Consider the following 22,249-nt stretch of genomic DNA (forward strand, 5'->3'; position numbering starts at 1 on the left):
GGACGGGCCCCAGAGGACACCACCCAGGGTCCCGGGCGCCCCGGCTGGGACTGGGCCCCAGAGGACACCACCCAGGGTCCCGGGCGCCCCGGCTGGGACTGGGCCCCAGAGGACACCACCCAGGGTCCCGGGCGCCCCGGCTGGGATGGGTCCCAGAGGACACCACCCAGCGTCCCGGGTGCCCTAGCTGGGAGGAAGACGGGGAACGGTCTCTGTTCAGAAACAAGGGCGCTTCTGGCTCACGCAGAGGCCATGGGGCTGAGCCCCGGGCCCCCGTCTTCCATGTCCGCTCCTCTCTCACCGACCTCCCCACTGCGTCCACCAACAGTGCCTGTCACTGCGGGGCCAGGGGGCGGCGGGACTGGAGGTGGCTCTGGGAGGAAGCCTGGGTAGAGAGGCTCTGCTGGGCCCCTGACGGCTGCTCAGTGTCCTCCCGGTGACCTTGTGGGGTCAGCGTCCCTGCCTCTGTATGGATGACATCACTGCTGCGGGAGGGCTCCACCGCAGAGGTCACCGACTCGGCCCGGGCCCCCTTGGAGGTGGCAGAGCCGGAGCCCTTAGCTGGGGTGTCAGAGGGGTGACCCGGGAGGGACAGACCCCTCCTCATAACCCCTACCTTAGTGTCTGGACAAGGTGATGCCCTTGAACTCGTAGCCCCAGGGGCAGGGGGGACCACGAACCAGGCCGTGGAAACACCAGCTGTGTGCCTGCAGGGTCTGGGTGCCCGGCTCCTTGGGACTGCGGCTTTGGAGGCAGCCCCAGTCTCGGTGTCATCCCCAGGTCGGGGAGGCGAGGGCTCTGTACAACATTGGCAACGTGTACCATGCCAAGGGCAAGCAGCTGTCCTGGACTGCCGCGCAGGACCCGGGGCACCTGCCGCCTGCTGTGCGCGAGACGCTGCGCCGGGCTTCCGAGTTCTACGAGTGAGCAGAGCGGGCGGGGCCCCGGGCGGCCCCCCTCCCCACAGCACCCACCCCTGGCCTCGGCCTGACGGGCCTCAGCGCCTGAAAACCAGAGTCCTCGAGCTCAGCACTGAGCCGCCCCCATTAGGGGGCATCACCCCCGGGGGCCACAGGCTCAGCATCCTCTGGCCTGGGCGGGCGGCGGGGTGTTGCTGGCAGGGATATGGCTCACACGCACTGGGCCTCCAGGAGGAACCTGTCCCTGGTGAAGGAGCTGGGTGACCGGGCGGCCCAGGGCAGGGCCTACGGCAACCTGGGGAACACCCACTACCTGCTGGGCAGCTTTGCAGAAGCCACGGCCTTCCACAAGGAGGTGAGCGGGGTGGGCTGCTGGGCAGCTTCGCAGAGGCCACGGCCTTCCACAAGGAGGTGAGCGGGGCGGCGGGCTGCCCCCAGCCCCTTGCTCCGCCTGGGCTGGGTGCCGGGGCTCCTGGGCGGGGTGGCGGGGCTCCTGGGTGGGGTGGCAGGGCTGCCCCCAGCCCCTCGCTCCATCTGGGCTGGGTGCCGGGGCTCCTGGGCTGCCCCCTGGGCAAGCGGACGTCGGGCTGGCTGTGCCGGGCGGGCGTGCAGCCCTGCCAGCGGCAGCGGGTGCCGGGCTGCCCCGTGACCACCCCAGGCCTTGCATCTGTGTCCTCAGCGCCTGGCCATCGCTAAGGAATTTGGAGACAAAGCGGCAGAGAGGAGAGCCTACAGCAACCTGGGCAATGCGCACATCTTCCTGGGGCGCTTTGACGTGGCTGCCGAGTACTACAAGTAGGCAGCCCCCACCACCCGGCCAGGGAGCGGGTGGGCCGGGGAGGGCATGGGTTAGGGCGCCTGGACACCAGGCCAGGGAGGCTCCCCCCACAAGGCCTGCCCGCCCGGCCTCCCCGGGACCGTGGGTTGAGGGGGCAGTGCTCTGTGTTACCCCACAGCAGGGCAGAGAGATGCCCTCTTGGGGTCCTGGGGCTGGATCCGCGCCCCCCACCCCTGTCTACCCCTTGGAAGGGGGCTTGGGGAGAGCGAGCAATGCCCCGGCCCCCGGCGGAGGGGAATCCTGGAACCCCCCTCCCTTCCTGGGTGACCCCTGCTGCCCCGCCCCCCCAGGAAGACGCTGCAGCTGTCCCGGCAGCTCAAGGACCAGGCGGTGGAGGCGCAGGCCTGCTACAGCCTGGGCAACACGTACACGCTGCTGCAGGACTACGAGCGCGCGGCGGAGTACCACCTCCGGCACCTGCTCATCGCCCAGGAGCTGGCTGACAGGTGTGCGGCGGGGAGGCAGGCGGCACAGGCCCACGGAGGGCTCCGACTGCCCCCTCGGGCCCCAGGCTGACCACAGCAGCCTGTCGGCTCGCTGGTCTGGGTCTGAGCCCCGCTCTGCCTCTGACCACCAGGGGACCCCCCCCCTGGGGCTCAGCCTTTTTCCATAGATCAGCCGCGCCACCCACCGGGAGGGAGTGGGGAGACCCCTGGGCGCTGGGCTGGCTGGGCCCCAGTCCTCAGCCCGCTGCCCCCTTGAACAACACCCGCCCCTCCAGCCTCCCTCTTTCCACATCTGTGTGCGCGTCAGTCTTTGCGGAGACACAGACCGACTGACAAGACCCCTAAGGTCACAGCCGTGCGCGCAGGTCTTGGGGGGTGGTGGCTACAGCAAGAAAGCTCGGAGTCCACAGGCCAGAGCCCCTCGTGGCTGGAGGAGAGGAAGGGTCTTCCGAAAAGCCGCCCTGCCAGGAGGCTTCACAAGGGGCTGTGGTTTTTCTTTTGGGTGACGATGTCTTGGAAGTAGTCTGAGGCAAGGGCTGTAGGTAGTGAATGTACGTGGAGCCGCTGAATCGTGTGCTTTACGGGGGTTGAGGTTATATTACTTTTACCTCAATTTAAAAATTAACATGGACTTCCCTGGTGGCTCAGATGGTAAAGCGTCTGCCTACAATGAGGGAGACCCGGGTTCAATCCCTGGGTTGGGAAGGTCTTTGGAGAAGGAAATGGCAATCCACTCCAGTATTCTTGCTTGGAAAATCCCAGGGATGGAGGAGCATGTTAGGCTACAGTCCATGGGGTCGAGAATCGGGCACGATTGAGCCAAGGGAATGAAGCCAAAGCTGCCGCCAGGGTGCGAGCCTCACCGGCCACCAGGGGGTGCTCGAGGCCACACCTGGACCACCCACCCTCCCCATCCTTCACCACCTCCCAAGGTGGGGACCCTGACCACCTGGAGGCTGGGGGCGCAGGACGGTGGGACTGAGTGGGCAGGCTGGCAGGCCTGGTGGGCAGACATGGACTCAGTTTCCCTCCCTGGCAGAGTGGGCGAGGGCCGGGCGTGCTGGAGCCTGGGGAACGCCTACGTATCCATGGGGAGCCCTGCCCAGGCCCTGACCTTTGCCAAGAAGCACCTGGAGATCTCCCAGGAGGTGAGCCGGGCCTGCCCTGCCCTCAGCCCTGAGTCTGCCCTTCGCCAGCGTTGAAGCCCTCCCCCAGCCCCTCCTGGCATTGCCTGCAGACATCTGGGCCACGTGCCTCTGTGTGCCCTGAACTCTTTCCTGGTGGTCGCCATCTCCTGTGAAGGGGCCCCGGCACCCCGTGAGGGGCCTGGCGGCCCCTCCTTTCCTGCAGCCAGATGGTCAGGAGGACCCCAGAGGTCAGCGGGGGCCCATTCTCGCCCCTCCGAGTGTTAGTGTTGCTTTTGGAAAGCCACCCTCCACTGCTCCTGTCCCTGATGGAGCTGCGCCAGGCTGGGCCGTGGCATTCCTGCGCCCGACAGCCGAGTGGAAATCACCTGCCAGGGGCAGTCCTGGCATGAAGGCACGGCCACCCCGTGGGGAGGGTCTTTCCCTGGGACCGCTCAACCAGGCACCTTCCTAGGGAAGTGGGCCTGTCCACCCAGGCCCTCCCACCGTGGCCAGGGTCGCCCCTGGGTCGGTGGGCACGGGTGGGCCCTGGCTCCCAGCCAGCCCCTCCTCGCCTCACCCCTCCCGCTCCTCGGCCCCCACCCCTCCCCTGGGAAGCAGCCCCAGGTGCAGAGCCAGGTCCCCTCCCTCCCCAGTGCTGCCCAAACCCACCGCGTCCAGGGGCGGGCAAGGCCCTCAGGTGCCCAGGAGGTGGGGGTCGGGCAGGGGAGCTCAGGTCAGGGGAGGGCCTGGCTGGGGGGGCCCTGGAGCTGCACTCGGGTCCCCCGCCAGCCCTTCCTGTGTCCTGCTCCCGGGTAAGCACAAGGCCTCCCTGCCACGAGGGTGCTCGCCAGGGCTTCCGGGGATGCGGGGCTGAGAAAGGCCGTCTGCTCATGGGAAGGCTCCACGTGGCACGGCTGGACTGGGCTGTGGGGGGCTGTACGTACCCCGGGAGATCAACCCTCTGGGTGCGGTGGGGCCAGGTGCCCTTGGAGCCCTGGGGTGGTGGCGGTCCCATGGGGGCCCACTGACCTGGCCCCCCTGGCTGCAGATCGGGGACCGCAGCGGGGAGCTCACGGCCCGCATGAACGTGGCGCAGCTGCAGCTGGCTCTGGGCCGGCTGGCCAGCCCGGCGGCCGCGGAGAAGCCAGACCTGGCCGGCTATGAGGCCCAAGGTGAGTTACGGGCCAGAGTGGGAGGTCCCACGCCTCCTGCCCCAGGCTCTGACCTCAGCTCAGGTGCAGGGGCCTGGGAGGGCAGGGATTGGCAGGCTGGCCGCCAGCAGTCTGGGCACTGGCTCATGCTGGGGGGCTCGGTGGGGTCTGCCCCCGGACTGCAGAACGTTTAACGGAGCTGCCAGGTTAGGGACGGTGTTGAGCCCCTGTGCCCAGGGGGCGTCAGCCTCTGACAGAACCTGCCTGTTCCGGAGCTCACAGTTGGGGTGGGTGAAATGACGGGGTGCTGGGGGCAAGGTGGATCCAGAGATGGAAAGTGGTGATGGACAGACAGGGTCCCTGCGGGGCAAGGGGGCCCGGGGCTGGTCCTTTCTGCCTCTGGGGCAGCAAGGGCCTGGGGTCACCCTGAGTGAGCCCCCCAGGTTTATCACCAGGGCAGGTATGAGGACAGGGAGCGGGGCTGGGCCTGAGGGAGGGCTTCTCGTAGGGACAGCGGGGTCGGGGCTGTTGGAAGGAGGGAGGGGGGCCTAACCGGCCAGAGGCCGGGTTCCAATCAGTTGAGGCCGGCTGATCGCCGCAGAGCCTGTAATCTCCCTGGTGGGCTCGCCCCGTGTGGGTCAGTGACACTTCTCCAGGCAGATAGATTAGGAAGTGTGTGTTGGGGGGCAGAGGACAGGGGGCTCAGGAAGGGGAGGGAGGAGGGCAGAGGCAGGGGGAGGGGTAGCCCCACGCTCCTCTCGCACTGCAGGGGGCGTGGGGCGGGAGCTGGACAGGCAGTTAGCCGTCCTCTCCCGTCCAGCTCACGGAGTCCCCCACCCGTGGCTCTCAAGTTTCCAGGGAGTCCAGCCCCCAGTCCCTCATGGCAGGGCTCCCCGGGTGCCCGCCTGCCCCGACCTCCGAAGCCCCCTGGCCCGTCTGGCTGCCGTGTCGGGTCTCTGGGGCTCTGGGCTGTAACACTGGCGGGCTTGTGACAATGGCCAGTCTGGAAGCCGGGGGCACACGTCACCCTCTGCGATGGAAGGGAGGCAGCAGAGGCTCTGGGACCCTCCGCCGCCCTCATTCTGGGGGCACTGTGGCCCATGGGGTGGGATGCAGTGTGGCCCCCCCTTCCTCTCGCTCCCCACCCCATCCCAACCCGTGCATGCTGACCTCTGCTCCGCAGGTGAGGTCTCCCGAGGGTGGCAGCTCTGTGCAGAGCCCCCTGGCATGCCTGGCCCTACGAGGCCGTTCTCTGGGGACCCAGCAGCCGGTGGGGGCAGGGCCGGGCTCAGCATCTGGAGGGACTCCCCCGGAGGCACGGCCCAGCGGCCGTCTGCTCTCCTGGTGTTTTCCTTCTCCTCCAGGCGGGCAGAGGAGAGGGGGCCGCGGGGAGGGGTGGGAACAAGGCGGCCTCTGTCCTCCCCGCGCCTGCTCTTCTGCTCAGCCCGGGGCCAGATCCTTCCCCGCCAGGGCCCCCGGAAGCCTGCTCCCCCCAGGCCGCCAGCGCCTGGCCGCCAGCAGACGCTGGATGAGGCTGTCCTCGGGAGGACGGCAGCAGGGCCCAGGCCTGCAGAGGCAGATCTAGGGGCCTGGGGATGCCGCTGCCGGAGGCAGGCCAGCACCCCGAGTCTAGGCAGCCCCGGAGGAGACCCCGCGTCCGGTGAGCCTGGCGGGGGTGTGGGGGCCGCGGCAGCACTGTCTGCAGGAGTGGCATCGTTTGTTCATTTATTCATTCACCGGTTCATTCCGGGGCATGCTGAGCGCCGGCGGTGGTCTGGCCCAGTTTCCGGAAAGCTGGGAAACTGTCTTCTGGGAACTGTCTTGGGCACGGGGAGTGTTGTGGGGGTACAGCTGCAAACCCAGAGCTTGGTAGTGGGGGGAGGTGTAACCAGCCCTGGTGGAGGGGCGTCCTCCCAGGAGGAGGGTCGGGGAGACCGGCCACAGCCCTTGTGGTGGGCGTGGCCTTGTGACACCCGCGAGGCCCGTGGTGGTGCCGGGCCTGGCGGTCACTGCCCGGCTGGGGGCCAGGCCTCAGGGCCTTTCCTCCCTGCCTTGATGAAGACAGGGGCACTGTGCAGCTGCAGGACCCAGGGTCAGCTGGGTTCAGTGCACGTGACCCTCACGGTCCTCGCTGCCCCCACCCCAGCAAAGAGGTCCCAGAGCCAGTCTGGGTGGGCGGGGCCACCTCCTTGCCGCCAGTGCCCCGGGTCAGGGTCTGTCCTCCCCAGGTGCCTGGTGTGCCCACCCCTGCCCATTCTAGTAGGGCGCCTGGGGGGTGGGGCGCGCCGGACAGTTTCCTGCACCCCTGGCGGCATGGTTGGTGCACAGGATGAGGGAGTCCATCCCGAGCCCTGGGGGGCTGCCTGCCCGCCCCCTCTCCGGGACGCCCATCTGCCCCGCTGCCCCAGCTTGTGCCCACCACAGTGCCCTCACCCTCTGGGCCCTGCTCGGGGTGCCCTGGCCCCAGAGCCCCTGGAGCCCTGGACACCACGCCATTCTGGAGGCGGGGGTGTGTGTTGGTGTCATGTCTGAGTGACTGCTTAGGCTGCGGGCTCTGGCCCCGGCTGACCTCGCTGAGCCACTGTGTCCACGTCTGAGAAGCAGGCCGGCTGGTCATCCCGGGAAGGTGGCTGGGCGGGGACAAGGGCATGACTCACGTCCTAGGAGGCTGAAGACCAGCCCTCCATCTGTCTGTGCGTTCAGCTAGTGGCCTGCAGCCCACCCAGGTTCCCGCGATGGACAGACCAGGGCCGTGGAGCCACGGGCGCCCACCTGTCCCCATGTCTGTCTCCTCTCCGGCTCCTCTCAACCTGGCCCTCCTGCCCTGTCACCTGCTCCATGCAGGCCCGCCTGTGGCCCGACGGCCCATCCTGACTCTGGCTCCCCGCCCTGGGGCTCTGTGGCCTTCTCCAGGCTGTTGCCTTGTTTTGAGCCCACGTGTCCACGTCCTGGTCCATGGCCGGGACCTTCTTTGCTGGGGATGGCCCAGAGGGGACAGCGCGTGAAGCTGCCCATGGCCCCACACAGTAGGCGCTCAGTAAATGCTTGCTATCTGTTGCATTCTTAAAGTACCTACTATGTGCCGGGTTCTCTCCGAGTCTGAGGGCCGCAGCGGCGATAACAAGTGACGCATGCAGAAGGCCAGTCACGTTACAGGCGCTTTGGGGCTGGCTGGGGATCTGGGGTGGGGCGGGGTAGCCGTAAACACAGCAGTAGGTGAGCCACGCAGAGGCTGCTGTCACGGCCAGCTTGAGCCTCGTAAGAAACCCCACAGACAGGGTGGCCTGCTGGCGGACACTTACTTCTCAGGGTTCTGGGGGTTGGGCGTCCAGCAGCGGGGCGTCCACGTGGTGGGGTCCTGTGGGGGGGCCTTGTCCTGCATCACAGATGGGTAGGGGTGGGGCTAAGAGTGTGGAGGGGGTGTGCCCCCCGAGGGCCTCTCTGTCTCCTGTGAGCCTCAGTCACCCCCATCACCCCCCAGGCCCCAGCCCCTGGACCGTCGGCTAGAAGTCTGGGGTTTCAGCATATGAAATCTGGGGGACCCAAACTTTCAATCTGTACACAACATTTGAGTGAAGACGTGAAGGAGGGCAGAGAGGGTGCCGGGAGCTCAGGGAGGAACCACAGCCTGGGTGAGGGAACAGCCGTGCAAAGGCCCCGCGGCAGGGGAGGGGGCGGGGGCCTCGTGGACCTTGTATGAGTCCCACCCCCATAGCTGGGGCGTCCCACGGGTCCCACGAGCAGGAAGACCCAACCCAGAACTCGGGCACCTCTCGGGCCCTGGCATGGAGGAGGGACCGCGGGGCAGGGCTGGGAGGGCGGTTCCAGGCGGACTCCGAAGGTGGAGCCACCGGGAGCGGGGAGTGGACGCAAGGACAGAGCGGGGGCCCTGGGCTGGGCAGCTAAAAGACCCGCGAGTTGGAACAAAGTGTGTCGAGATGCCCGGTAGGGTCAGAAACAAGGGCGAGGGGCTCAGACTGGGTGGCGGTGGGCGGTCCTCGGGAAGTTTCCAGGCCCGACCCCTGGGTGGGCAGGGCAGGAAGCCAGCCAGCGGCGCCTGAATGTCCCCAGTCAGGGCCGGCTCAGCCCTAGGACCGTTGGAAGTGCCGGGTTCAGAATGCACCGTGCAGACAGAGGGTGCATTTAGCCCAGCCCAGCCGGAGGGCCTTCCACCCGTCGTCCACATGGGCCATGGAGGGGCCCGCCCCGGAGCCGGGCGCGGCTCAGAGGGGCCGTTAGTGGTGGGGGCCAGGGCGGGACGGGAGCAGCCGTGTGGGGCTGGGGCCCGACGTCCAGGGTGGGGAAGCCTCGTGGGGCCTCAAGGGGGTTGGGTGAGGGCAGCTGAGAGGAGGCTCTGCTGGCTGGGGTGAGTAGGCGCCATGGGACAGGGGTCCCTCTGGCTCTGTTCACTCCCTGTGTGGGCGTGATGGGCAGCCGGGGTCCCCTCTTTCTGCTCCTCTCCTTCAGCCGTGGGCTGAGGCTATGCCCCTCTGCCTCGGGGCCTGGCTGAGGCCCACCGGCCGGCGGCCGTTTTCCGTAGGGCCAGCAGCAGGGCTGGCCTGACCGTGGGGGCTGGGCAGCAGGGCTGGGAGCTGGCAGCTGGCCTGGTCCTAGGCCTGCGGACACCTTGGCACGGCTGGTCGGGCTGTGGCAGCCACCCCCTCCCTAGCTCTGGGACGGTGGCCACAGATGCCCCTCCAAGGACCCCTGGTGTCCCCAGCCTGGCCGGCATGTTACTCGGCCTTTGGGGAGGGGGGGTGGGGCATGGGGGTGGCTTCTTCCAGCCCTGGGGGCCAGGGCGGGGAGGAGGGCACGGCAGTCCAGCCGCCGCCTCCAGCTGCTTTGGGACGCCTGCCCCATCCTCGTGAGGCTCCGGACGTTCCGCTTGTTCAGTCTGGACTGGTCTGGATGACTGGCCGCCAGAATCGGCTCCCCTCTGCATACCGTGTCCCCCACGGTGGGTGCAATTGCGGGAGCCAGGCCCAGGCTTGGGGGCGGGGGTGCCAGGCTGGGGGCTCCCGCCCTGCCCCCTGTGGCCGTGAGCCATAGCGTGCACGCCTGGCTGCAACGAGGGGCTGGACGGCGCGGCCTCCGAGTCCAGCTCCCCTCGCCTTGCCACAGGTGTCCGCAGGGCAGTTCAGCTTCGCAGGGAGCTGGGTGCTGTGGGGGTCGGAGGGCAGCCCACCACATCCATGACTGCGGCTCAGTGGGCATCTGAGACGGCTCCCCTGCGCTGGGGGTGGGCAACATGCTGGCCCGCCCGTCTGACTGGAGGGGGAGGAGGGCGCCCAGCTCCACAGGCTGTTAACAGGTCCAAGGCCAGAGATGGGACCCTCAGAGTGTCCACCAACACCCGAGGCCTTGCTTGCCCCTCGCCCTGCACTTCCTGGGCTCGTCCAGCCCAGCCCTCAGAGGCGCGCTTGCTCGGCCCCCTGGGAGGACCTGGGCTTTCTGCCGTGTGGGCAGGGTGCAGGATGCAGGAGCCACAGAGCGGAGGCTGAGGCCCGCGGCCGTGCAGACGCAGGAAGGGCGTCCCAGGGAGGGAACAGCATACACAAAGGCTGGTGGGGAAGAGCCAGGCCCAGAACTCGGTGGGAAGCTGGAGCGCGGGGTGGGGGGCCGGCGAGCCAGATTCTGCCTGGCCCCTGTGCGGTCAGCGCCCTCTGGACAACCCGGTACTTGTCCAGGCGGGGCACGGAGGTTGTGTGGACATTGTGCTGGCCCCCACATGGATTAGGAGGTGGGAGCTGGTGGTCCCTGGCCCCTGGACTGGCTGATCTCGAAGCCTGGGCCTGCTGCCAGCTGACCGGGCCTGCTCTCTTGCAGGGGCCAGACCCAAGAGGACGCAGAGGCTGAGCGCGGAGACCTGGGACCTGCTGAGACTACCCCTGGAGCGGGTGAGTGGGCTCGGGCGGCTGGCCGGGGTGCATGGGGACCTGTGGCCGCTGAGGGACAGGGCGTGACCAGCCTGGGTGTGTGTGTGTTGAGCTTATAAACACCCGCTGGGAATCCTGCCCACATCAGTCCTTGCCAAGGGAGACCAGTGTGCCCTCTGCGGCTCAGAACCCTGCACGGGCCCCCCCTGCCCAGAGAGGCCCCATGGCTTCCATGGGCTCCCTTCACCCTCCCCTCGGTCTGGCCAGCAAGGCTCGACACCCCCCAGGGTCAAGCCGCGGTCCTTAAACGTGGCAGAACCCCCGTGGCCTGGCCAGCCCCCATCCCTGTCTGCTCTCTCGGGTGGAACAGTGGGCCCTGGCGCTCTGGACCCCCCAGGGGAGGGTGCTGTGTGGCCCTGGAGCCGTGGCCTGCTGTCTCAGAGCCTCTGGTTCCCACAGTGGACTGGACGCTGGTCTCCATTGCAGACAAGGCTCAGGGCCGCCCACGGTCACCCAGCATTCAGCCTGGGAAGGTGAACGTTTGAGGGGGGAGTCTGAGCTCCTGCAGCACCGCCCTGCTTCTCCCTGCCCGCCGGCCGCCCAGGCCCCTCGTGTTCTCTTCCCTCGGGCACCTGAGTGTCTCCGCCCGGGTCGGCGACCCTCTGTGTCCCGTGCTGGGGAGCACTGGTTCGAACCACTGGCCATGCCCAGCCTTCCCCCCTCAGGAGCAAAATGGAGACAGCCACCACTCGGGGGACTGGCGGGGGCCCAGCAGGGACTTGCTCCCTCTCCCCGTGAGGAGCAGGAAGTACCAAGAAGGGCCTGACGCGGCTGAGAGGAGGCCGCGGGAGGGCAGCCATTCCCCGCTGGACAGCGCGGACGTCCGGGTGCAGCTGCCTCGCACGGTAGGTGACCCCTCCCCGGGCGCTGGTCGGGGGCTCCACCGCCCACCCTGCCCCACCCGCCTGGAGGCCGGGCCAGGGTCTCTCCAGGGGCTGAGGTCGTGGGTCTTTGCTGACCCCTGGCTCCTGGTGGACACAGGTCCTGCTGAAAGGCCAGGGCATTCAGTGCGGTGTTGACTCACTGGCCGGAAGGAGGCCTCACTGCAGGGACTGCAGGCAGCCCAGGAGGGGTCTCAGGACAGCTTAGGGTGCCGCTCAGGTCCTCGGGCCCCGTCAGCAGCCCCATCCTGGGGACACAGTGTGCAGAGATGAATGGACGGGCTGGGTGGACAGATGGACGGGGACGGACGGGTGATGGGGTAGGCAGACAGACGGGGGCACAGGGGGAGGGGCGGGCTTCTTGCTGCCGAGCAGCAGTTCCACTGTGCCCGGGCGCCTAGCTGGCCTCTCCAGGCCCTCAGGGTCTGGTCAAGGTACAGGGGGCACAGAGGGGCACATGCCCCGATGGGTGCAGGTTCAGAGGTCAGCCTGGAGCCCTCCCCCCTTGCAGAACCCCTGGGTCCAAATCTCCGAGAATTAGTCTAAAAATAGTTCTTTCAGGGGCTTAGTCAGCACCTCCCAGCCTCCACAGGCCGTGGGTGCTGTGCTGGGTATTCTTAGATGCTTTGCACCCATCTTCCCACGAGCCTGGGGTGGCCTCCGCTGACTCTACCTCACCCCAGCCCCACTGGACGGCTGGCCGATGGCCAGAGTCTGTGTCCGTGGAGTGGGATGAGGGAAGGGCGTGGGGCCGGGGAAGGTCCTGGGACTCCTGCTTGGGGCTCCATTGGGCCCCAGGTGAGAGGGCCTGCTTGCTGCTGATGCTACCCGTGGGAAAGGGGCTGGCCCTGGCCCTCCCCCTTAGCCCCTGGGGCCCAGGCTGTGAAAGGACCTTGTCCCCAGCGCAGCAGCGACTTCGGGGTCTGACTAGGTGGTCTGAGAGGCCCGAGTATTTGTCCTGGGACAGGGGTTTGGGAGCAGGGCCGTGTCAGCCCTGAAGGTTGGGGGCATCTTGGAGTGGCCCAGCCAGAGAGGACTGGGCAGGACAGGACTCGGCCAGGGTGCCGGGGAGCCATGGTGGGCTCAGGAGCAGGAAGGCCTGGCCTGTGCTCATTGCCCCACCGCCTGGCTTCACCCAGGACTGTACATGCCAGCTGATGGTTGTCCGTGCTGTGAGACAGGGGCTGGGGGGGGACAGAGCCTGCACCCCAGCTGCTTAGCAGCACCCCCCGCCCCTGCAGCAGGAAGTGCAGAGACTAGTCTGACTCTCGCGAACCCTTCAGCCATACCTGCCTCCCGGCACAAGGGCAGTTTTGGAAGGCGTCCCCAAGAGGCACCTGAGCCAAAGCCGTAAACCCCACCCTCCCATGTGGGGCCCCAGAGCCTGGGGCCCCGAAGGCAGGATCTGAGGAGGTGGGCGCAGGCCGCCCAGACACAGCCCAGCCGACCTGCCCGTCCACTGGTCCAGCCGCTCTGCACGCCTGCAGTCTGGGGACTCCTTCTGCCAGACAGGTGGCCTCCGAGGGGCAGGGTGTCACGGGTGCCTGTTCACCACAGCCCTGGAGGGGACCTGAGCCCCCGGGAGGGAAGGAGATGGCCTGAGGGCTTCCAGTGGGGAATGGTGGGCTGGGGTTTCTCAGGATCGGCCCCTGACACCCCCAGGCGGGGCCCTGTAGAGGAGAAGGTGGGGCTGCAGGCCGAGGCGGTGCCCCTGAAGAAAGATCCCACAACTTGGAGTTCAGAGCCTGGCTTCTTGGGCTGGAGGCCCGGACCCCGATAGGCTGAGCCTCGTGTCCAGCAGGCACCTGAAAAGAGGCAGCCTCGGAGGCCCAGTCCCCGCGGCAGCTCTGAGCCCTTGGTGGAGGGGGCTGGACAGAGGGGCCCAGGAAGGCGCTCTGGTGTGCCCATTCCATCCTTGCCTCTCCTGCGGGGCTCACAGCTGCCTCCCCAAGAGACCTTGGGTGGTCGACCCCAGGCCAGGCGGACACTGACCCCAGAGTCCTCCAAGAGCAGAAAGGGACGCCTCCTGGGGCAGCAGGAGGCCCAGGAGGCTGCTCTGGCTGAGGGGTCTTAGTCTGAGGCCAGGCAGAGGTCGAGGGGTCTGCTGCGTTGGGAGGCAACTGTGCAGGGAGCCCCCAAGGCCCAGGACAGGGAAGGACCCCACCCTCTGTCTCCTCCCCACGCTGGGCCAGCTCAGGCAGGAAGCAGGGGCTGCTGTCCGCGGGAAGGTGCTCCCCAGACAGGTCCCACCCCCACCCCGCTGCAGTGACCGCCCGAGGCTCCAAGCTCAGGGAGATCCATCTCTGAGTGTTTACGGAGAGAGTGTGTGCATGTGTGTGCATGCACGTATGGTCCATTTCTGAGTGTTTATGGAGAGACAGAGTGTGTGTGTGCGCGCGCGTGAGTGTGATCCATCTCTGAGTGTTTACAGAAAGTCTGCGTGTGTGTGTGCGCACACACGTGATCCATCTCTGAGTGTTTACAGCGAGTGTGCATGTGTGTGTGTGCGCGCGATCCAACTCTGAGTGTTTACAGAGAGTGTGCATGTGTGTGTGTGCACGCATGCGCGTGCGCCCCACTCTGAGTGTTTACAGTGTGTGTGTGCGTGTGCACGCACGCAATCCATCTCTGAGTGTTTACAGAGAGTGTGTGTGTGTGTGCACGTGCTCGCAATCCATCTCAGTGTTTACAGAGAGTGTGCGTGTGTGTATATGTGCGCACGCTCCAACTCTGAGTGTTTACAGAGTGTGTGTGTGTGCACGCACGTGCATGCGATCCATCTCTGAGTATTTACAGAGAGAGTGTGTGTGTGTGTGTGCATGCTCGCAATCCATCTCAGTGTTTACAGAGAGTGTGCGTGTGTGTGTGTGCGCGCGATCCAACTCTGAGTGTTTACAGAGAGTGTGCATGTGTGTGTGTGCACGCATGCGCGTGCGCCCCACTCTGAGTGTTTACAGTGTGTGTGTGCGTGTGCACGCACGCAATCCATCTCTGAGTGTTTACAGAGAGTGTGTGTGTGTGTGCACGTGCTCACAATCCATCTCAGTGTTTACAGAGAGTGTGCGTGTGTGTGTATGTGCGCGCGCTCCAACTCTGAGTGTTTACAGAGTGTGTGTGTGTGCACGCACGTGCATGCGATCCATCTCTGAGTATTTACAGAGAGAGTGTGTGTGTGTGTGTACATGCTCACAATCCATCTCAGTGTTTACAGAGAGTGTGCGTGTGTGTGTGTGCGCGCGATCCAACTCTGAGTGTTTACAGAGAGTGTGCGTGTGTGTGTGTGCGCGCGATCCAACTCTGAGTGTTTACAGAGAGTGTGCGTGTGTGTGTGTGTGCACATGCACGCGATCCATCTCTGAGTGTTTACAGAGAGTGAGTGTGTGTCTGTGTGTGTGTGTGTGCACGGGCGCACGCACCCCATCTCTGAATTTTCATGGAGAGAGTGTCTGTGTCTGTGTGTGTGTGCAGCGGGGGTGGGCGGGGATGGGGAGGTGCCCTCATCCTGGGGCCTATTTAAGCATCAGGCTGACAGTGCTGGGTGGGTCTGGGTGGTGAGGCGGCGCTGGGCACTGCAGGCAGGGCTGCCCAGCAGGGACCCTGGCTTCCTGCCCAGGCTCCACGTGGTCCTGCGCCCCATCCACCTGGCCGCCGCTGGAGCGGCTGTGGATCCACGTGAGTGTGGGGTCCCCAGCGCGGTGGAGGCTCGTGGCCTGTGGGAACCGGATTCAGGTGGCCAAGCGTTCCCGCCTGGGGGCCAGGGTGGGTGGATGGTCAGCCAGTGCAGTTCCCCGGGGGGCTGGCACCGTGGGGCAAGTCCAGGGCATTTGGTCCCCGCCCTCTGTCCTGGGCAGCTGGCCCAGCTGGAGGGGGCCACCCGGGCTGGGGATGGGGAGGGTTCACTCCACCAGGGCCAGCTCCTTCCTCCCAGGGAGAAGGTGGGCTGATGCTTCTGCAGGAGGGGCTGGAGTGAGCCTCAAGGAGCCCTGACTTCTGGACAGAAAGACCGAGTTGGGCTAAGGAGAGGGTGGGGAAGCGTGGGGGGCGCCCGGGTCCCCAGGTGCGCCCTGCTGGGGTGCAGGGCTCTGTCCCGAGAGAAGGGCATGGGCCTCCCCCTCCGCCTGTGGCCTCAGTCCAGCAGTGCCCAGCTCGAGAGGCGCCCACCCTTCACAGGTGTTCCTGGGCTCTGGGGGAGGACAGCTGCCAGGCCCCGGGCTGGTCCCGGGTTCTGGGCTGAGGTGGCTCTGGCGCAGCACCTGGGGAGCCCGGCTTGGGATGGCGCTGTGGAACAGCCGGGAGGGGGGCCGTCTCAGCCCAGCCCTGGCCGCAGTGGAGGGGCCTTCAGCAACCTGCCCACTCCAGGTGCCTCCCTGGAGTCTGAGCTTCAGCCTGCAGGAGGCTGGAGGAGTGTTGGGGCACACATGTCGAGTGACGTGGACGCCCCCCGGGTCACCCCTCTCCTGGGAGGGGCCTGGCCCATGGTTCACCTGGGAGACCCCAGCCGGGGCCAGAGGTGGGCTGGGGGCTGGGAGCACCAGCTGTCCCCTGCAGTGGGGCGGGGCTGTGCTCAACCCTCACCCATCAGCCCAGGGCCCCCACCAGCCTGCAAGCAGAGCCCTGTGCAAAATCCCCTCCAGTTCACATTTGGACCCCGGCCCCCGGCCGCTTTCTGCAGGTCCCCAAGGCCCTGATGAGGTGAAGCAAGTCCCCCAGCCAGGGCCGCTCTGGGCTGGTCGGTGTGGGCTGTCCCTTCCCTTCAGGCTCTGTGGGCACCCGCAGGAGAGCAGAGCCCTGCAAGGCAGGACTCCGAACTGTAACCCCCAGCCTTGGCTCTGGGCCTGCCCTGATCAAGCAGGGGGTAAGGAAGGGGGTAACCTGAGAGCGTGAGCCTTAGCAGGGTCTCCTCGAGAGCCACCCGCTCGGCTCCTGCCCTGCCCCACCGTGCTCACGTTGGCCAGTGGAGGCCGAAATGGGTCTACAGCCAGAGCTGTATTCCAGGACCGAGCCTCCTCCCCATGAGAGGGGCGGGCGACGGGCTGTCCAGAGCGCTGGGGGTCCTGCATTTCCGACATGCCCTCCACAGGGTGTAAACTGAGGCCAATGGAAGTGGGCTTGCCCAGCGCCCCCTGCCAGGTGGGACTCAGCCTGCCTCAGTGACCTGGTCTCATGCCTGTCCACCTCATCCCACCCCCTAGCCCAGAACCGTGGCCCTGGCCCTCCCATCCCGACCCCACTGGGGGGGCCTTTTCACCCCAGCCTTGGTGCTCGCCAGTGCACACTGATGCCCACTGCGGGCATCTCCCCCAGGACTCCAGCCTGGCGTCCTGGCTCTCGCCCTGCCACAGCGACCTGGAGCAGACCCCGGGCCGCTGCACGCAGCCCTTGGCCAGTGCTCGGAGGAGGGGGGTCGGGGATGACGGCACCACGCCTCTAGCCTGACCTCAGCCCCAGCCCACGGTCCCAGCCCCCACCTGAGCTGTCCTCCGGGCCTGCCCACTGATTGGGGATTTTATAAACGGGTCCAGAGTGAGGCTGGGGTGGAACACACACGCCCTCAGCTCTCCCAGGTCGGGTTCCTTGCCTTTGGGGCTGGCACCTCCTGGGTCACTGGCAGGGCCCTGGCAGCTGGAGTGTGTGGAGCCGCTGTAAAGGCTCCCCGCCTGCTGAGGGCCTAGTCGCTCACCCACTTGCTCGTCTGTTCATTTAGCAGACGGTGGTGAGTGCCAGGCTGGGTGCCAGGGCTCCAGAGGCACACAGGCACGGGTGGTGCTCACTGCAGGGAGCAGACACGAGTGCCCGGGGGGGCCCGGGGCACAGGGAGGCTGCTGGTGGGTGGTGGTGACTGCCAGTGCGGGGAGGCACACCAGTGTCGTGTCTGGGGAGGCTGAAGGAGACCGGGACGGAGCGGTGGCTGAGGCAGGGGAGAGGTCGGGGAGAACTATGCTGGGGCTGCGGGGCGGGCGCGAGAGGAGGGTCCGGACCTTGGTTTGAGCCGAGCAGCCTCCTGGCGTGTCCGGGGGTCCACGCGGGACAGCAGGACCACCCTGTGGCTGGCCTGGAGCCAGTGCCGACTGCCCGCCCGGCCCGCAGAGCATCCCCCGGGCCCCGTCTTCCGACGAGGAGTGCTTCTTCGACCTGCTGAGCAAGTTCCAGAGCAGCCGCATGGACGACCAGCGCTGCCCCCTGGAGGACGGCCAGCCCGCAGCCGCCGAAGCCACAGCCACCCCAACCCTGGAGGGGAGGGTCGGTGAGTCGGTCCCCACCCCGCTGCAGGCTCCGAGGGCGGGGCGGGCCAGCTGCAAGGTGCCCCTGTCACCGGGAGCCCTGGGCTGCAATCCTTGGAAACCTGTCATCCTCCCGTGCCCTGGGACACGCCGGGTCGTGCAGGGAACAGGCGTGGGAGGCTGGGCTCTTTGCATTTCCCCCTCCCCGGGGGGGGGGCCCTGCAGGGCTGACAGAGCAGCCAGGGTCTGGGGTCGGCAGAGGCGTTCTTGGGGGCCCCTGGGCAGGGTCCCTGCCTCCCCGGCCTGACCTCTGGCGCCCTGCAGCCCAGCCCTCGCTGACGGCCTCCCCACAGACCGAGGAGTTCTTTGACCTCATCGCCAGCTCCCAGAGCCGCCGGCTGGACGACCAGCGTGCCAGCGTGGGCAGCCTGCCTGGCCTGCGCATCACCCACAACAACCTGGGCCACCTGCGTGGTGATGGGGAACCCCAGGAGCCGGGGGATGAGTTCTTCAACATGCTCATTAAGTGCCAGGTGGGTCTGCAGCCCAGGGGCTCCCCCCGCCCCATCTGCGCCCCTGGCCGGGGTTAGTCCAGGCCCCCTCCTGGCTGGGGACCTGGTCCTTCTGTCTCAGGGTGTCTTGGGGGACCAGCCCCCGCTGGCTGGCTCAGCCGGTGTTACCAGTGCCCGTGGTTGCTCAGCCCTGTGCACCCCGGGCCGGCCCTCCCTCGAGCTCAGGAGGTGAGCTGGGGGGAATCACCGGGCCCCCGGGGTCATGGCCTGGGGTACCCCACCAGCCGTCCACCTCTGGATGGAGAAAACTGAGGGCCAGGCTGTATCCTGGAGCGTGGAGGACACGAGGGGTCTGACCACCCACGGGTCCAGGCAGGGGTTTGGGAACCCCCGGGGAAGTGGCTAGGGAGGGGGCAGCCCCAGCGCCCGTCCACCCCCACCCATGCAGGAAGCTGGGAAGTTTCCAGATGTGACATTCATCCCCACAGAGGAGAGGACAGCATCGCCCTGGGCGAGTCCGCGGAGCCTCCAAACCAGCCCCTTCCGAGAACCCCCGAGCCCCCCGCCCACACGCACGTGCGCTCTGGGCACTGCGCCGGCTCCCAGCCCTTCTGTGCCAGACCCTGCAGAGAAGCCCTGCCGCCCCCTGGGCCCCCTGACTCCACGGGGCCCTGGGGAGCTCCACGCTGCCCTACCCTGTCCCTGCGGCTCGAGAACACCCCAGGCCTGGGGGCCTCAGGAGCGGACCTGGGAGGCCGCCTGCACAGCCCCATGTCCGGCCCGGTCACACCCTGTGGCTCCCTGCAAGGGCCGTTCTGGGGTCCTGGCTCCCAGGTCTGCCTCCGGGAGCTGATGCCCAGGGAGGCCCAAGGTGGCCTGAGTGGCTCTCAGGCTTGAGCGGGCACTGCCACTGGACGGCGGCCCCCGCTTGGAGCAGGCCCTGAGGTGCCTGAGCCCTGGGCCGGGGCCCCGAAGGCTGGGAGCGGGAGGCGCCAACCTGCACGTGTGTATCTGCCCAGTCCTCCAGAATCGACGACCAGCGCTGCCCTCCCCCGGACGTGCCGCCCCGCGGCCCCACCATGCCCGACGAGGACTTCTTCAGCCTCATCCAGAGGGTCCAGGCCAAGCGGATGGACGAACAGCGGGTGGACCTTGCCGGGAGCCCAGAGCAGGAGGTGGGCGGGCCCCCGGAGCCCCGGCAGCAGTGCCAGCCCGGTGCCAGCTAAGGCGCCCACAGCCAGGCCTGGCCCCCACCCCTCAGTCCTGGACGGGGTTGGGGTGGGGTGTGCTCACCAACGTCCAGGATGCCCACACCCCCTTCCCCCCCCCAGAAGCCTCCTGAGGCCACGGCTGAGGGCAGGCTCTGAGCCACGCGGTCTCGCCCACTGCGCCGGACGCCGGGCACCCAGCCCCCTCTGTGCCCCCACCCAGGGCAGCGGGCTCGGGCCGGGGCTCGCTCCTGTCCCGCGCTTGCCCCACGTGGTACGTGGCTTCCCGCAGCCCTGCCCTCACCCTCGCCCTGCCCCGGGCCGGGCTTCAGCATGTTGGCTCCAAAGCCCCGGTGCTGTCCGGATCCTCTCCACTCTCTCCCTGCCCCCCGCCCGGCCAAATGTGAAGCCCCGCTGCCCACCACCCCCCCCAACCCCCAGAGGCGTCTCTGAAGCCTCCTCTCTGGGGCCACCAGTGACAGGCATTTCTGTTCTCTGGAAGCTGGCCCCAGTGTGCTGAGCACAGGTGTGCTCACCCCAGTCCAGCCTCACCCCTGGGGAGGGCTCCCCTCCCAGGCCCTGTCCCCTGCTTCCTGCTGGGGCTGGAGGAGGAGGACACAGGCAGACTCGGAAAGCCTGCAGCCTGAGAGGGCAGTGCTCCTCCAACACAGGCCCCCGGACCCCACCAGGCATGTCATCATGAGCCTGCGGGGCCGGGAGGCCTGCCACCTTCCTCAACTCCAAGCCCAGGAGCCCAGGAACTGAGCCGGCCTGGTTCTGGGCACACCAGCTGGCAAAGGTCCGCCCCACTGGCCATCAGCAGGGCGGGTGGAGCAACCAGCCCCCACCCCACCTCGCAGGGCAAGTGACATCATCCCCTTCTCCTGCGGGGTGGGCCGCCCTAGGGATCGGGCAGAAGACAGGCCCCCTGGGAGACCGCGACCGTCGTGGGCACGAGGCGGCTCCTTCTCTTGGTTGGCACCCTACCCAGCCCCAGGGTCCTGCTCAGTGAGTGCAAGGAGGCCACTGCACCCCTGCCGCTCTGTACAGCCTGGGGAGCTCAGGGGGCCTCCAAGGGCGAGGGTGGGGTTGCGGGTGTGGGGTCAGAGGACAGGGCTGGGCCACCCTCACGCCTGAACGTAGGTGCGTATTTATTGCTCACACGTGTGTTTGCCATGTTAACGGGTCCTTTCCAACCCAAGAGGTACATTTGTTCTTGTTTTTCCTGAAAAAATAAAAGTCTGCCAAGTGGATGTCATCTGTGTCGGGATGGGAGCTGGCGAGGGTCTTTGTCGTCTTGGGGGCCCAGTGGCGGCCTCACCTGGTCAGCAAACCGGCCCACCCAGGCTGCCCCTCCTCCCGCCCACCCCTGCCATGGGCTCTGTCCCTGCTGTCCCCATCTCTGAGGGGGCCAGGGCTCGGGGGGGTGAAGCAGCAGCCCCAGGGACACACAGCCTGTGGGGATGCTGGGGTTGGAGCCCAGGTGTCTCCGGCCTCTCCTGGGCTGAGCCAGCCCCGGGCCCTGCCCAGAAGGCTTCATTCCAGGCCCCTTTGACCAGGATGGTCTGGCGGATCCACATGGTGAAGCCCTGGGGCTTCTGTGCCACCAGGGGATGGGGAGAGGTCTTGGGGACACAGTGCGGCTGGCGGTTGGGGTGTGTGCTGCACCCCTGGCCTTGACCCAGTGCCCTGCTGGGAGCCCCACCACCTCCCAGCTTGCAGGAGGGGTTGCTGACCAAGGGCAGATGGAAACGGGGGCCTGCCTGGCTCCCTGCCTGCATCTCTGGACCCTAAGTCTTGGCTACAGACATGGTGTTCTGGAACCTTCAGGGCCCAGGCCTCAGGCCAGGCTGACTAGGGCCCACTCCCCCAGCTGAGACCCCACCTCAGTCCACTCAGGGACCACGCCTGGGAGGTAACCGTGTGGGCTCCTCTGGTGTTCAGAGGGAGAAAGTGTTCCCAGAGCCAGGGCAGGGGTCTGTCTACCAGGCCAAGGTCAAGGGCCCACCGGGGGGGGGGGGGCGGTTGAGCAGGAGGCTGGGGAGCAACAGGAGACTTCTGCCCGGGAGGTGCCCGCTGGGAAAGGCAGACCCATCCTGGAACGCAGAGGACCCCCCACCCCGGTGCTCCTGACAACACTCCAGCGATGGGATCCCCTGGGGGCGGGGGAGCCCCAGGGGTCCCAGGCTGCGTCCAGGACGCTTCGCGGGAGAGGGGCGCACCAGATCCCTGGGCACTGGAGCCCGGCACTCAGAGGGGCACCGGCAGGGCCCTGGAACAGCATCCATCCCTCTGGCCACATCTGAAGCCGTGGGTGCCAGGACCACAGGAGGCAGGAGCTAGGACAGGACGGTCTTGCACTCCAGCCTCGCGGAGAGAAGAGCCCTCTCCCCACAGGCACGGCCACGGCAGCAGGCCGGCCCGGCCACCCGCTCGGTGCGGGCAGCAGCAATGTCAGAGTATGCCAGCAGGAGGCCCCGCCCCAGAACAGGACCCCAGACCACCAGGTGGCACCAGCCTGGTGCAGCCACCCCAGTGCCCACCTGCATGGTGGGCAGACGGCAGGTGGGCCCGGTCAGACCGCCCACTCACCAGAGCACCCCAGCCTCGGATGCCTGCAGCACGGTGCCCGACCGAGCCTCGGGGGCACCAGCCAGCCCACCAGGTGCTGTGGCTCCATCTTGACTGCTCCCAGGCAGGGGCTGGCTGCTCCCATCCAGGCTCCAGCAGCCCGCAGAGCTGTGGCCCACCTGCCCAGCACCCGACGGCCACCTCAGAGCAAGGGAGGTCAGCAGACCCGATGCCACGCCCCCCACCGCAGAGGCCAGCCCGGCGAAGCGGTCTGGGAAGGCGCCACTGAGGAAACCAGCCTGGGGACTGGGGAGCGGGCACGAGAGGCCTCTCCCCTCAGCCCGGTGACCCGCTGCTCCCTGCCCCCCTACATTGGCCACAGCAGGCTGGACAGCGAGGGAGGCACCCATAGGAGTGGGGAGGCTGGGGTCAGCTAGG

The 22,249-nt window shown here is 67.5% G+C and overlaps 1 protein-coding gene across 4 annotated transcripts in view; it reads left to right on the forward strand.

Moving 5' to 3' along the window:
• Positions 1–20,599, forward strand: part of GPSM1 (G protein signaling modulator 1) — a 29,347-nt gene extending 8,748 nt beyond the window's left edge. For 2 of the 4 annotated variants that reach the window (XM_055541536.1, XM_055541539.1), the window contains exons 4-14: positions 781–923; positions 1,152–1,275; positions 1,600–1,715; positions 2,049–2,204; positions 3,244–3,352; positions 4,380–4,503; positions 10,309–10,379; positions 11,084–11,263; positions 17,387–17,543; positions 17,845–18,053; positions 19,052–20,599. In XM_055541536.1, coding sequence (XP_055397511.1) covers positions 781–923; positions 1,152–1,275; positions 1,600–1,715; positions 2,049–2,204; positions 3,244–3,352; positions 4,380–4,503; positions 10,309–10,379; positions 11,084–11,263; positions 17,387–17,543; positions 17,845–18,053; positions 19,052–19,258 — 1,596 coding nt within the window. In that variant the 3' untranslated portion in view covers positions 19,259–20,599. The remainder of the gene's footprint in view (positions 1–780; positions 924–1,151; positions 1,276–1,599; positions 1,716–2,048; positions 2,205–3,243; positions 3,353–4,379; positions 4,504–10,308; positions 10,380–11,083; positions 11,264–17,386; positions 17,544–17,844; positions 18,054–19,051) is intronic. The other 2 variants (XR_008700632.1, XM_055541537.1) reach the window with 2 other exon arrangements.
• The last annotated feature ends 1,650 nt before the right edge of the window (positions 20,600–22,249 follow it).

The sequence above is a fragment of the Bubalus kerabau genome, chromosome 11, assembly GCF_029407905.1.
Source record: "Bubalus kerabau isolate K-KA32 ecotype Philippines breed swamp buffalo chromosome 11, PCC_UOA_SB_1v2, whole genome shotgun sequence".
NCBI lineage: Eukaryota > Metazoa > Chordata > Mammalia > Artiodactyla > Bovidae > Bubalus > Bubalus kerabau.